The 13,286-nt window shown below is 37.9% G+C and overlaps 1 protein-coding gene across 1 annotated transcript in view; it reads left to right on the top strand.

Moving 5' to 3' along the window:
* The window catches only part of TMEM26 (transmembrane protein 26), a 55,763-nt gene that overhangs the window by 25,824 nt on the left and 16,653 nt on the right, over positions 1-13,286 (top strand). The window contains exons 3-4 of the mRNA XM_046026182.1: positions 1,172-1,285; positions 3,411-3,631. Of these exons, the coding sequence (XP_045882138.1) occupies positions 1,172-1,285; positions 3,411-3,631 (335 nt within the window). The remainder of the gene's footprint in view (positions 1-1,171; positions 1,286-3,410; positions 3,632-13,286) is intronic.

Genomic DNA, 13,286 nt, shown 5'->3' with positions numbered 1-13,286 from the left:
GAAATGGGTAGAAGACATAAACAGACATTTTTCCAAAGAAGACATCCAGATAGCCAATAGATCTATGAAAAGATGTTCATCATCACTTACAATCAGGAGATTACAGATCAAAACTACAATGAGATATCACCTCACACCTATCAGAAGGGCTAAAATCAACAACACAAGAAATGACAGGTGTTGGTGAAGATGTGGAGAGAAAGAAACCACTGTGCACTGTTGATGGGAATGCAAACTGGTACAGCCAATGTAAAAAGCAGTATGGCGCCTCCTCAAGAAGTTAGAAATAGATCTACCTTATGATCCAGCAATTACACTACTGGGTATTTACCCAAAGAATTAAAAAAACACTAATTCAAAGGGATACATACACCCCTATATTTATAGCAGCATTATTTACAATAGCCAAGATATGGAAGCAGCCCAAAGCATCCACTGACAGAAGAATGGATAAAGAAGATGTGGCATGCATGCATACATACATATATATATTTATACATATGTATATGTATATATATATATGAGTATATATACTCAGCCACAGAAAAGAATGAAGTCTTGCTATTTGCCATTTTCAAGGACATGGATGAAACTAGAGAGTATAATGTTAAGTTGCATAAGTTATTCAGAGAAAGACAAATACCATTGATTTCACTCATGGAGTTTAAGAAAGAAAACAGGTGATCAAAGGGAAAAAATAAAAGACAAATGAAGAAACAAACTATAGAGAACAAACTGATATTCACCAGAGTGGAGGTGGGTGGAGGAGTGGGGGAAACTGGTGACGGAGATTAAGCAGTGCCTTGTTATGATCACCACCAAGTGATGTATGGAATCGTTGAGTCTCTATATTGTAACCTGAAACTAATATAATACTCTATGTGTACTAACTGAAATTGAAATAAGAACTTAAAAAATTCTACAGCTCTGTACAACAAACTTGGAGACTACATCCTCATAGACTTGTGGGAAAATAAAACGTGTATAGTTGATTTTCATCTCATATTAATTAAAAAGTGGTTTTCTATTTTAAGACTATAACTTGAAATATTTGTGCATATTGTGTAAATACACATATCTACTCATAATCTCTTAGATAATTGAAGCCATTTTAAATTCTACATACTGTGGTTTTTTTTTTTAACGTATTGGCTTTGTACCAAATTCTTAGTATTGCAGTAGCCAATCTGAAGGAACATCACAAAATTCCAGTAGCAAAGAAAACGTCAATCAAACTCTGATATCAAGTGACCAAGACAATGGAGCAGATGATCTCATTAGGACGGTGAGTGATTTTTCCACTGTATTTTAAAGTATCTAGGAAATCACTTTTCATTCAGAGGATAACATGCTCTATACCTTTCAGCTCATTCTTCCCTAAAGAAATTTGACAGTTTTTTAATCATTTGGCTCAGGAATTTATGAAATAATTGTATATGTATTTATTAAACACATTTAATACACATAATAGTCACATATATCTTATATATGCTAATAGATATATTTAACTTGCAGCATTAAGTAGCCTTTAACAGGTCAAATATTATATGCACAAGGTGAGATACATATTATTTGTGAATGAATGATATACTTAAAAGTTATGGACCTGACCTATATATTTTTAAGAGTGTATATTAACAAAATAGGGAAGATTTCCAGTCAGAATGAATCAGTTTTTTGTTCTTCACTTGCCTGATATTTGTCAACAAACCATGGCCTATTATAAAACGGTATATAGGAGGGGTGCCTGGGTGGCTCAGTGGGTTAAAGCCTCTGCCTTTGGCTCAGGTCATGATCCCAGGGTCCTGGGATCAAGCCCCGCATCGGGCTCTCTGCTCCGCGGGGAGCCTGCTTCCTCCTCTCTCTCTGCCTGCCTCTCTGCCTAGTTGTGATCTCTCTCTGTCAAATAAATATTTTAAAAAAATAAAAAATAGAAAAAAATAAAATGGTATATGGGAGAGACTCAAGGCCCAGACCCCTCCCTACCAATAAGTCACATTTTCAACAATACGATAGATATTGATTCTAAAAGGTTAAATTGAATTAGCTTCGGATTCTAATTCAAGCTCCAATCACAACTGACTGATACCACTTTGAACAAGTCAGTTAATCACTCTGTATCTCAGTTTTTCATCTAATTGAAAATATTAATATTCACCCTGCCTAGTATGCTTCCTGTGAGAATCAAGTAGGATGTATGTGAAGTTCAATAGAAAAAATATGAAACACTGTGTAAATGAAAAATCACTGATCTTCACGCATGGCTTCAATCAGGTTAGCATCCTGCCTTGTCCTTTATCCTCCTCTACCTCTACACTCAACATCAGTAAGTAATCAATAGGGGTAATAAATAGGTTTTGCATAGACATAGCTAAGTTACTTATATAAATCAGTTGGAATCAATTATCCAAGCCACTGGAGACCTACAATCCCATAGTCTTTAAAAGATTATAGACTTTAGGGGCACCTGGGTGGCTCAGTGGGTTAAGCCTCTGCCTTCAGCTCAGGTCATGATCTCAGGGTCCTGGGATCGAGTCCTGCATCGAGCTCTCTGCTTGGCAGGGAGCCTGCTTCCCCCTCTCTCTCTGCCTGCCTCTCTGCCTACTTGTGATCTCTCTCTGTCAAATAAATAAATAAATAAAATCTTTAAAAATAAAGATTATAGACTTTAGGGCCAATAATATATTTTAAAACTTATTTGGAAATTAAATGGGCAAGAGATATCATTCAGAATCCATGAAAGGGATGTAAATTTTTCTCTGAGTTCAAGATTAAGGGCAGAATAAAATTTGGTTGCTAGGTTATGGATTTTTCAATAGTATGTTAAATATTCAGAATAAAAATAATAACTACAGTTAATCTCTTTCTTTGCATTTAGGTAATGAATAAACATTATTATGCATTTTCTTATTTGATGTAGTAGTGCTCTAAACCAATAAAAAACAAGATATCTGTACTATGTTAAAATATTCCCAGATTAGTAAATTCAGACTTGAAATCCCTGAAAGAAAAATATGGAATTTTTTTGTGTGTGATTTTAATATGGTATTTAAACAGTTTTGCTGTGTGCAATACTTTGTTATGGAGAAGAGTAAAATGAGAAATGATCTTTAAAACATCATCAAATTGGCTCTCTAAGTATCAAATGTTACAATCCTACTAGCAAGTGTGAGGTTTAAATTATTTCTTGTTATAAGGCTGCCCCTTTTTATGGACCATCTTAGCCTCTTTTTCCCCCCAGAATGTCCAGTTGAAAGGACTTTTATTTTCTTTAGTAAGTGAGAAATCATTTTTCTGAAAATGACCTTCCACAAAAGCTAACTCTTGATTGAAAGCCATGGTGAAGGAGGCCTATCTCTCCAAGGTGGTAGCTCACAGTCTTCTCCCTGTATGACATTTTTGTTACACAGGCCCAAGTTTTTGTAAATAACTTATCTACAGTATGTGAGAAAGTTTGGACTTTGGGACTCCATCAGACATTCTTGTTAATGCTCATAATTGGAAGATGGCTTCTACCCATCGGAGGAGGGATCACTCGGGACCAACTCTCTCAACTTCTCCTTATGTTTGTGGGGACAGCTGCTGACATACTGGAATTTACAAGTGAGACCCTGGAAGAACAAAATGTGAGGTAAGCAGGCCTACAAGGTCAGGACCCCCATACTTGTCTATTTATATTCTACACAAATAAGGATTTTCAGTCTATTATATGTCTATTTCAGTCTATTATATGAATATAAATATATGTATTTATATTCTACACAAATAAGATTTTCAGTCTATTATATGTCCAATGATAGAATCATAGAATTTCCTAATGTTCAGATATATATTAGGTACCAGCCAGTGTGTGTGCTATATATATATATATATTTGAACTTCCTGCTGAAGAAAAAGGGCAAGTAATATTTCCTTTGGGTGAGAACAGAAAAGCTCTATACTTCTGCGTGACCATGTGTTAGGTGGGGCCATGGTTGTTAGAAAACCTTCAGGAGGTGGAATGATTATCAGTAGTTCCTCTCTCATGTTCTCAAGTGTCCTGAAATGCAGCCAATCATAAAAATTCTCTTCTAGAGCATAGCATAGCTACAATTCCAGGAAAGCACCTAGAAAAGACATAGAGAAATCTCTCCTCTCTACCTAGCTGGGAATTTATATACCCTGGTGTGAATGGAGAATGGGGCAGATTAGGTTTATTTTACTAAATTTTATTTTTAGTCAGTTTTGTTCAAAGTGCCTAAAGGCCTTCTGGTGTAGATGCCTATAAATTAAAACTTATTGAGTTGGTACTTTTATTTTTGCCACAAGCAAATAAACTCAGAATCCATGATCACATCTGTTTATGGAACCACTTTCTTACCTTTAGGGATTTAAGTCTCACTGCCTGAATGTACTTTCAGCTTGGGTTGTTTTGCACTATGCTATAAAAATAAATTGCAATGAAGCTGGCTTTTAATGCTACAGTTTACTTTATGCTGTGTTTCTCAAATAATGAAACATAAAGCTGAGCAAAATACACTAACTTACTGAGTAAACTTAATATCCCAATTATAGCACAAAGTATACCTGTAACCAGGGGTTACCTTTACATGATCATTTCCTGTTTCAGTTATACTAATTTTTCTTATGCTTTATTAAGTAGACATAGAATTTTAAAAAGAATCCAAATTAAGTTGATCTGTTGTCCTCAAAATATTGATGTTAATTTTGTTAATTTAATACCTTATATTTGGTCAGTGCTGTACATTGTATAACAAATTCTCGGATACTTTAAAACGCTTGTAATACAATGGAGTTACAAGAAAAACATGAAGAAATCATAACCAAGAAGATAAAAACAATAAATAACTACGGGCACAGTGACAAGGACATAAAACAATAAATATGACCAGCTATACCTATATAGAAATAAACACATACATGCTTAATATCTAGGGAGATGAGAGGGATATGGGTTAGGAAATGGAGTAATCAGGAGGGATATGTCTTGTAATATAAATGTGAGAAATGCCAAACTTGGCTACTTTAAATGGTCTGTTTATTAGGCCCATCCACAAATAACACCAACATGCATTTTATAGATCAGTATTTGCCAATAGATGTTAAATATTCAGTAAGTTAATCAATAAAATCTTAACTTCCCAGAAAAAAATCTTCAAAAAGAATGAGGCATTCATTAATTCATCTACTGCAGATTGATTATCTAGTATGTACCAGGCAATGTGCTAGGTGGAGACTGGGAGCAAATGGTAAGTGGTGAGAGAAATTCTGGACACACTGTCTTCTCCCAACATAGGTGATTTCAATTCAGCAATTTATTCTGTCACATACAAATTAATCATATTTTTTTTTTTGTGGTTTAAACCAATCATTTTGGTTTTTTTTTTCCATTTTATTTATTTTTTCAGTGTAACAGTATTCATTCTTTTTGCACAACACCCAAGGCTCCATGCAAAACGTGCCCTCCCCATTACCCACCACCTGTTCCCCCAACCTCCCACCCCTGACCCTTCAAAACCCTCAGATATGTTTCAAAAATCTCTTTCTCATTTTAAACTTGCATTATATTCTGAGAAGGGATCAAATAAAGTACGCCATGGTTATTGTTTTAAAATTTCTTTTCAGGCTTCATGGTCTCAGACTGAAGTCATTTTATTTTTAATATAACTGCATTGTGTCAGTGTGTATGTAGTCTCCACTCCCACATGTCTCCATCGTTCCAAAGTCGAGGCCCAGAAAGAACATAGAATTTTTTTCTCCCTCTTAAAACTCACCTTCTGACTCGTAATTTTGTCACTGGTTTCATCTATACTGTAAGAATTGACACAGCAAATATCTGTCTCTTCAAAGGACAGACAAACTCACACTGAGGCAGAGCTTTCCCCTTTAGATTCAAAAAAGACAATCATGAAAAATAAATATAATGTACTCATAAAAGTTGTTCACTTGTTTGGCTTCTTCATTATAACACGCTTAGCATTTACCTATTTTTATAACATTTTATTTTCTCTTTTATTTTATTCCATAATTTGGGCTAAAAGATTTAGAAGAAAATCTTCAATAATGCATACACTGAAATGATGTCTACTTCTCTTTCCTGTATCCTTGCTAAATACCTCAAATCCATTTTTTTAACTTAAGTCCATTTCTTTCCATATGCCCACTTTAAGTTCATTTGACTAATTCTTATGAATTTACATGGACTTGTGAGATGCTACAAATTTTTCTTAAGAGCTTGACTTTACCCACCGTAAAATTCAACTATTCTGTGGTTCAGTGATATTTAGTAAATGTATTGATGTGCCACCATCGTGAGATCCTACATTCCTTGTAGCTGGTTGGAGTCAATTCTCATTCCTCCCATGACCAACCCTAAGCAACCCCTGATGTGCTTTCTTTCTGTACTGAGTCTCCTTTTCCAGAAATTTTGTGTAAATGGGATCATAAAATATGTAGAATTTTGTGTATGGCTTTTTCACTTAGCATGCTTTTAGGATTCATTCACACTGTTGCATGTATTGGTAGTGAGCTCCTTTTTAATTGCTGAATAGTATGCATATACCACATGCATACACCACATGTTATTTGTTCATTCAATAGTTGATATACATGCGTAGGCTATCTTCTTGCTATTAAGAATGATGCTGCTTGGGCGCCTGGGTGGCTCAGTGGGTTAAGCCGCTGCCTTCGGCTCAGGTCGTGATCTCAGGGTCCTGGGATCGAGTCCCGCATCGGGCTCTCTGCTCAGCAGCGAGCCTGCTTCCCTCTCTCTCTCTCTGCCTGCCTTTCTGTCTACTTGTGATCTCTCTCTGTCAAATAAATAAATAAAATCTTTAAAAAAAAAAGAATGATGCTGCTTATAAACGTACAATAAAATCCTTTGAATAGATCAGTTTTCATTTTTCTTGGGTCTATACCTAGGATTAGAATGAATGGGTTTATACTAAGTACATGTTTAACTTTTTTTTTTCCCATTTTACTTATTTTTTCAGCGTAACAGTATTCATTCTTTTTGCACAACACCCAGTGCTCCATGCAAAACGTGCCCTCCCCATTACCCACCACCTGTTCCCCCAACCTCCCACCCCTGACCCTTCAAAACCCTCAGGTTGTTTTTCAGAGTCCATAGTCTCTTATGGTTCGCCTCCCCTTCCAAATTTTTTTTTAATAAACATATAATGTATTTTTATCCCCAGGGGTACAGGTCTGTGAATCGCCAGGTTTACACACTTCACAGCACTCACGATAGCACTTACCCTCCCCAATGTCCATAGCCCCCTCTCCCTCTCCCAATCCCATCTCCCCCCAGCAACCCCCAGTTTGTTTTGTGAGATTAAGAGTCATTTATGGTTTGTCTCCCTCCCAATCCCATCTTGTTTCATTTATTCTTCTCCTATCCCCCTAACCCCCCATGTTGCTTCTCCATGTCCTCATATCAGGGAGATCATATGATAGTTGTCTTTCTCCGATTGACTTATTTCACTAAGCATGATAGGCTCTAGTTCCATCCACGTCGTCGCAAATGGCATGATTTCATTTCTTTTGATGGCTGCATAGCATTCCATTGTGTATATATACCACATCTTCTTTATCCATTCATCTGTTGATGGACATCTAGGTTCTTTCCATAGTCTGGCTATTGTAGACATTGCTGCTATAAACATTCGGGTACACGTGCCCCTTCGGATCACTATGTTTGTATCTTTAGGGTAAATACCCAGTAGTGCAATTGCTGGGTCATAGGGTAGTTCTATTTTCAACATTTTGAGGAACCTCCATGCTGTTTTCCAGAGTGGTTGCACCAGCTTGCATTCCCACCAACAGTGGAGGAGGGTTCCCCTTTCTCCACATCCTTTCCAGCATCTGTCATTTCCTGACTTGTTAATTTTAGCCATCCTGACTGGTGTGAGGTGTTATCTCATTGTGGTTTTGATTTGTATTTCCCTGATGCCGAGTGACGTGGAGCACTTTTTCATGTGTCTGTTGGCCATCTGGATGTCTTCTTTGCAGAAATGTCTGTTCATGTCCTCTGCCCATTTCTTGATTGGATTGTTTGTTCATTGGGTGTTGAGTTTGCTAAGTTCCTTATAGATTTTGGACACTAGCCCTTTATCTGATATGTCGTTTGCAAATATCTTCTCCCATTCTGTCAGTTGTCTTTTGGTTTTGTGAACTGTTTCCTTTGCTGTGCAAAAGCTTTGGATCTTGATGAAATCCCAATAGTTCATTTTTGCCCTTGCTTCCCTTGCCTTTGCCGTTGTTCCTAGGAAGATGTTGCTACCGCTGAGGTCGAAGAGGTTGCTGCCTGCATTCTCCTCAAGGATTTTGATGGATTCCTTTCTCACATTGAGGTCCTTCATCCATTTGGAGTCTATTTTCGTGTGTGGTGTAAGGAAGTGGTCCAATTTCATTTTTCTGCATGTGGCTGTCCAATTTTCCCAGCACCATTTATTGAAGAGGCTGTCTTTTTTCCATTGGACATTCTTTCCTGCTTTGTCGAAGATTAGTTGACCATAGAGTTGAGGGTCGATTTCTGGGCTCTCGACTCTGTTCCACTGATCTATGTGTCTGTTTTTGTGCCAGTACCATGCTGTCTTGATGATGACAGCTTTGTAATAGAGCTTGAAGTCCGGAATTGTGACGCCACCAACTTTGGCTTTCTTTTTCAATATTCCTTTGGCTATTCGAGGTCTTTTCTGGTTCCATATAAATTTGAGGATTATTTGTTCCATTTCTTTGAAAAAAATGGATGGTATTTTGATAGGGATTGCATTAAATGTGTAGATTGCTTTAGGTAGCATAGACATTTTCACAATATTTATTCTTCCAATCCAGGAGCATGGAACATTTTTCCATTTTTTTGTGTCTTCCTCAATTTCTTTCATGAGTACTTTATAATTTTCTGTGTATAGATTCTTAGTCTCTTTGGTTAGGTTTATTCCTAGGTATCTTATAGTTTTGGGTACAATTGTAAATGGGGTTGACTCCTTAATTTCTCTTTCTTCAGTCTTGTTGTTGGTGTACAGAAATGCAACTGATTTCTGTGCATTGATTTTATATCCTGACACTTTACTGAATTCCTGTACAAGTTCTAGCAGTTTTGGAGTGGAGTCTTTTGGGTTTTCCACATATAGTATCATATCATCTGCGAAGAGTGATAGTTTGACTTCTTCTTTACCAATTTGGATGCCTTTAATTTCTTTTTGTTGTCTGATTGCTGAGGCTAGGACTTCTAGTACTATGTTGAATAGCAGTGGTGATAATGGACATCCCTGCCGTGTTCCTGTTCCTGACCTTAACGGAAAAGCTTTCAGTTTTTCTCCATTGAGAATGATATTTGCGCTGGGTTTTTCATAGATGGCTTTGATAATATCGAGGTATGTGCCCTCTATCCCCACACTTTGAAGAGTTTTGATCAGGAAGGGATGCTGTACTTTGTCAAATGCTTTTTCAGCATCTATTGAGAGTATCATATGGTTCTTGTTCTTTCTTTTATTAATGTGTTCTATCACATTGATTGATTTGCGGATGTTGAACCAACCCTGCAGCCCTGGAATAAATCCCACTTGATCGTGGTGAATAATCCTTTTAATGTACTGTTGAATCCTATTGGCTAGTATTTTGGCGAGAATTTTTGCGTCTGTGTTCATCAAGGATATTGGTCTGTAGTTCTCTTTTTTGGTGGGATCCTTGTCTGGTTTTGGGATCAAGGTGATGCTGGCCTCATAAAATGAGTTTGGAAGTTTTCCTTCCGTTTCTATTTTTTGGAACAGTTTCAGGAGAATAGGAATGAGTTCTTCTTTAAATGTTTGGTAGAATTCCCCTGGGAAGCCGTCTGGCCCTGGGCTTTTGTTTGTTTGGAGATTTTTGATGACTGTTTCAATCTCCTTACTGGTTATGGGCCTGTTCAGATTTTCTATTTCTTCCTGGTTCAGTTGTGGTAGTTTATATGTCTCTAGGAATACATCCATTTCTTCCAGATTGTCCAATTTGTTGGCGTAGAGTTGCTCATAGTATGTTCTTATAATTGTCTGTATTTCTTTGGTGTTAGTTGTGATCTCTCCTCTTTCATTCATGATTTTATTTATTTGGGTCCTTGCTCTTTTCTTTTTGATGAGTCTGGCCAGGGGTTAATCAATCTTATTGATTCTTTCAAAGAACCAGCTCCTAGTTTCATTGGTTTTTTTCTATTGTTTTTTTGGTTTCTATTTCATTGATTTCTGCTCTGATCTTTATGATTTCTCTTCTCCTGCTGGGTTTAGGGTTTCTTTCTTGTTCTTTCTCCAGCTCCTTTACGTGTAGGGTTAGGTTGTGTACTTGAGACCTTTCTTGTTTCTTGAGAAAGGCTTGTACCGCTATATATTTTCCTCTCAGGACTGCCTTTGCTGTGTCCCACAGATTTTGAACTGTTGTGTTTTCATTATCATTTGTTTCCATGAATTTTTTCAATTCTTCTTTAATTTCCTGGTTAACCCATTCATTCTTTAGAAGGATGCTGTTTAGTCTCCATGTATTTGGGTTCTTTCCAGCTTTCCTCTTGTGATTGAGTTCTAGCTTCAGAGCATTGTGGTCTGAAAATATGCAGGGAATAATCCTAATCTTTTGATACCGGTTGAGACCTGATTTGTGACCCAGGATGTGATCTATTCTGGAGAAGGTTCCATGTGCACTAGAGAAGAATGTGTATTCTGTTGCTTTGGGATGAAATGTTCTGAATATATCTGTGATGTCCATCTGGTCCAGTGTGTCATTTAAGGCCTTTATTTCCTTGTTGATCTTTGGCTTGGATGATCTGTCCATTTCAGTGAGGGGAGTGTTCAAGTCCCCTACTATTATTGTATTATTATTGATGTGTTTATTTGATTTTGTTATTAATTGGTTGATATAGTTGGCTGCTCCCACGTTAGGGGCATAGATATTTAAAATTGTTAGATCTTCTTGTTGGACAGACCCTTTGAGTAGGATATAGTGTCCTTCCTCATCTCTTATTATAGTCTTTGGCTTAAAATCTAATTGATCTGATATAAGGATTGCCACCCCAGCTTTCTTCTGATGCCCATTAGCATGGTAAATTGTTTTCCATCCCCTCACTTTAAATCTGGAGGTGTCTTCGCGTCTAAAATGAGTTTCTTGTAGGCAACATACTGATGGGTTTTGTTTTTTTATCCATTCTGATACCCTGTGTCTTTTGATTGGTGCATTTAGCCCATTAACATTCAGGGTAACTATTGAGAGATATGAATTTAGTGCCATTATTAGCCTGTAAGGTGACTGTTACTGTATATGGTCTCTGTACCTTTCTGATCTACTACTTTTAGGCTCTCTCTTTGCTTAGAGGACCCTTTCAATATTTCCTGTAGAGCTGGTTTGGTGTTTGCAAATTCTTTCAGTTTTTGTTTGTCCTGGAAGCTTTTGATCTCTCCTTCTATTTTCAATGATAGCCTAGCTGGATAGAGTATTCTTGGCTGCATGTTTTTCTCGTTGAGTGCTCTGAATATATCATGCCAGCTCTTTCTGGCCTGCCAGGTCTCTGTGGATAAGTCTGCCGCCAATCTAATATTTTTACCATTGTATGTTACAGACTTCTTTTCTTGGGCTGCTTTCAGGATTTTCTCTTTGTCACTAAGACTTGTTAATTTTACTATTAGGTGATGGGGTGTGGACCTATTCTTGTTGACTTTGAGGGGGGTTCTCTGCATCTCCTGGATTTTGATGCTTGTTCCCTTTGCCATATTAGGGAAATTCTCTCCAATGATTCTCTTCAATAGACCTTCTGCTCCCCTCTCTGTTTCTTCTTCTTCTGGAACCCCAATTATTCTAATGTTGTTTCGTCTTATGGTGTCACTTATCTCTCGAATTCTCCCCTCATGGTCCAGTAGCTGTTTGTCCCTCTTTTGCTCGGCTTCCTTATTCTCTGTCATTTGGTCTTCTATATCACTAATTCTTTCTTCTGCCTCATTTATCCTAGCAGTGAGAGCCTCCATTTTTGATTGCACCTCATTAATAGCTTTTTTGATTTCAACTTGGTTAGATTTTAGTTCTTTAATTTCTCCAGAAAGGGCTTTAATATCTCCAGAGAGGGTTTCTCTAATATCTTCCATGCCTTTTTCGAGCCCGGCTAGAATGTTCAGAATCGTCATTCTGAACTCTTGATCTGACATATTACCAATATCTGTGTTGATTAGGTCCCTAGCCTTCGGTACTGTCTCTTGTTCTTTTGTTTGTGGTGATTTTTTCCGCCTTGTCATTTTGTCCAGATAAGAGGATATGAAGGAGCAAATTAACTACTAAAAGGGTGGCAAAGACCCCAGAAAAATGCGCTGTAACCAAATCAGAAGAGACCCCTAATTGTGGGGGGGAGAAAGGGGATAAAAACAGGTTCTGAAAAAAAAAGAAAAGAAAAAAAAAAAGGAAAAAAAAAGAAAAAAATTTAAAAAATAAAACAAATAAAAAAATATAAAAAAGAAAGAAAAAATATATATATTTAGATGAACTAGTCAAAAAACGTTAAAAAAGAAAAGGGTAAAAGTTTTAAAAAATTTAGCAGAAGAAGAAAAAAGAAAAAAGAAAAAAAATGAAAAAAGAAAAAAAAAATTGAAGTAGCCGCAAGACTAAAGAATCATGGGGAGAAAGCCATGAGTTCCGTGCTTTGCTTTCTCCTCCTCTGGAATTGCTCTGCTGTCTTGGGAATTGAACCTGCTTTCTCCTTGATAGATGAACTTCGTCCTGGCTGGATATTTTGTTGATCTTCTGGGGGAGGGGCCTGTTGTAGTGACTCTCAAGTGTCTTTGCCCGAGGCAGGATTGCACCGCCCTTACCGGGGGCCGGACTAAGTAATCGGCTCGGGTCCGCTTTTGGGAGCTTCTGTTCCCTGAATGCTTTCCATAGAGTTCCGGAGGACGGGAATGAAAATGGCGGCCTCCTAGTCTCCGGCCCGGAGGAGCCGAGAGCCTGGGGCCCCACTCCTCAGTGCGCCCCCAGAGGACAGCACCCAATCACTCCCGTATCCCCAGCCTCTAGCCGCGCTCCGAGCTCACCCAGCCCGCGACCAGTTCAAGGTAACCCCGAGCTGAGAGTTCAGTCCTCGGCTCTGTCTCTGTAGCCGGCTTCTCCGTTCTAATACCTGCGAGCTCTCCGACACTCCGACACCCCCGATCCTTCTGTGACCCTGCGGGGCCTGGGGCCACGCTGACCCCGTGTGGGCTTCACCCTGGGTTAGCCTCTGGAGCAATGTCCCTCAGTGGAACAGACTTTTAAAAGTCCTGATTTTGTGCTCTGTTGCTCCG

Source organism: Meles meles, chromosome 13 (genome assembly GCF_922984935.1).
Source record: "Meles meles chromosome 13, mMelMel3.1 paternal haplotype, whole genome shotgun sequence".
Taxonomy (NCBI): domain Eukaryota; kingdom Metazoa; phylum Chordata; class Mammalia; order Carnivora; family Mustelidae; genus Meles; species Meles meles.
Note: the sequence above shows the minus strand (reverse complement) of the source record. Positions and strands in the feature narration are given on the sequence as shown.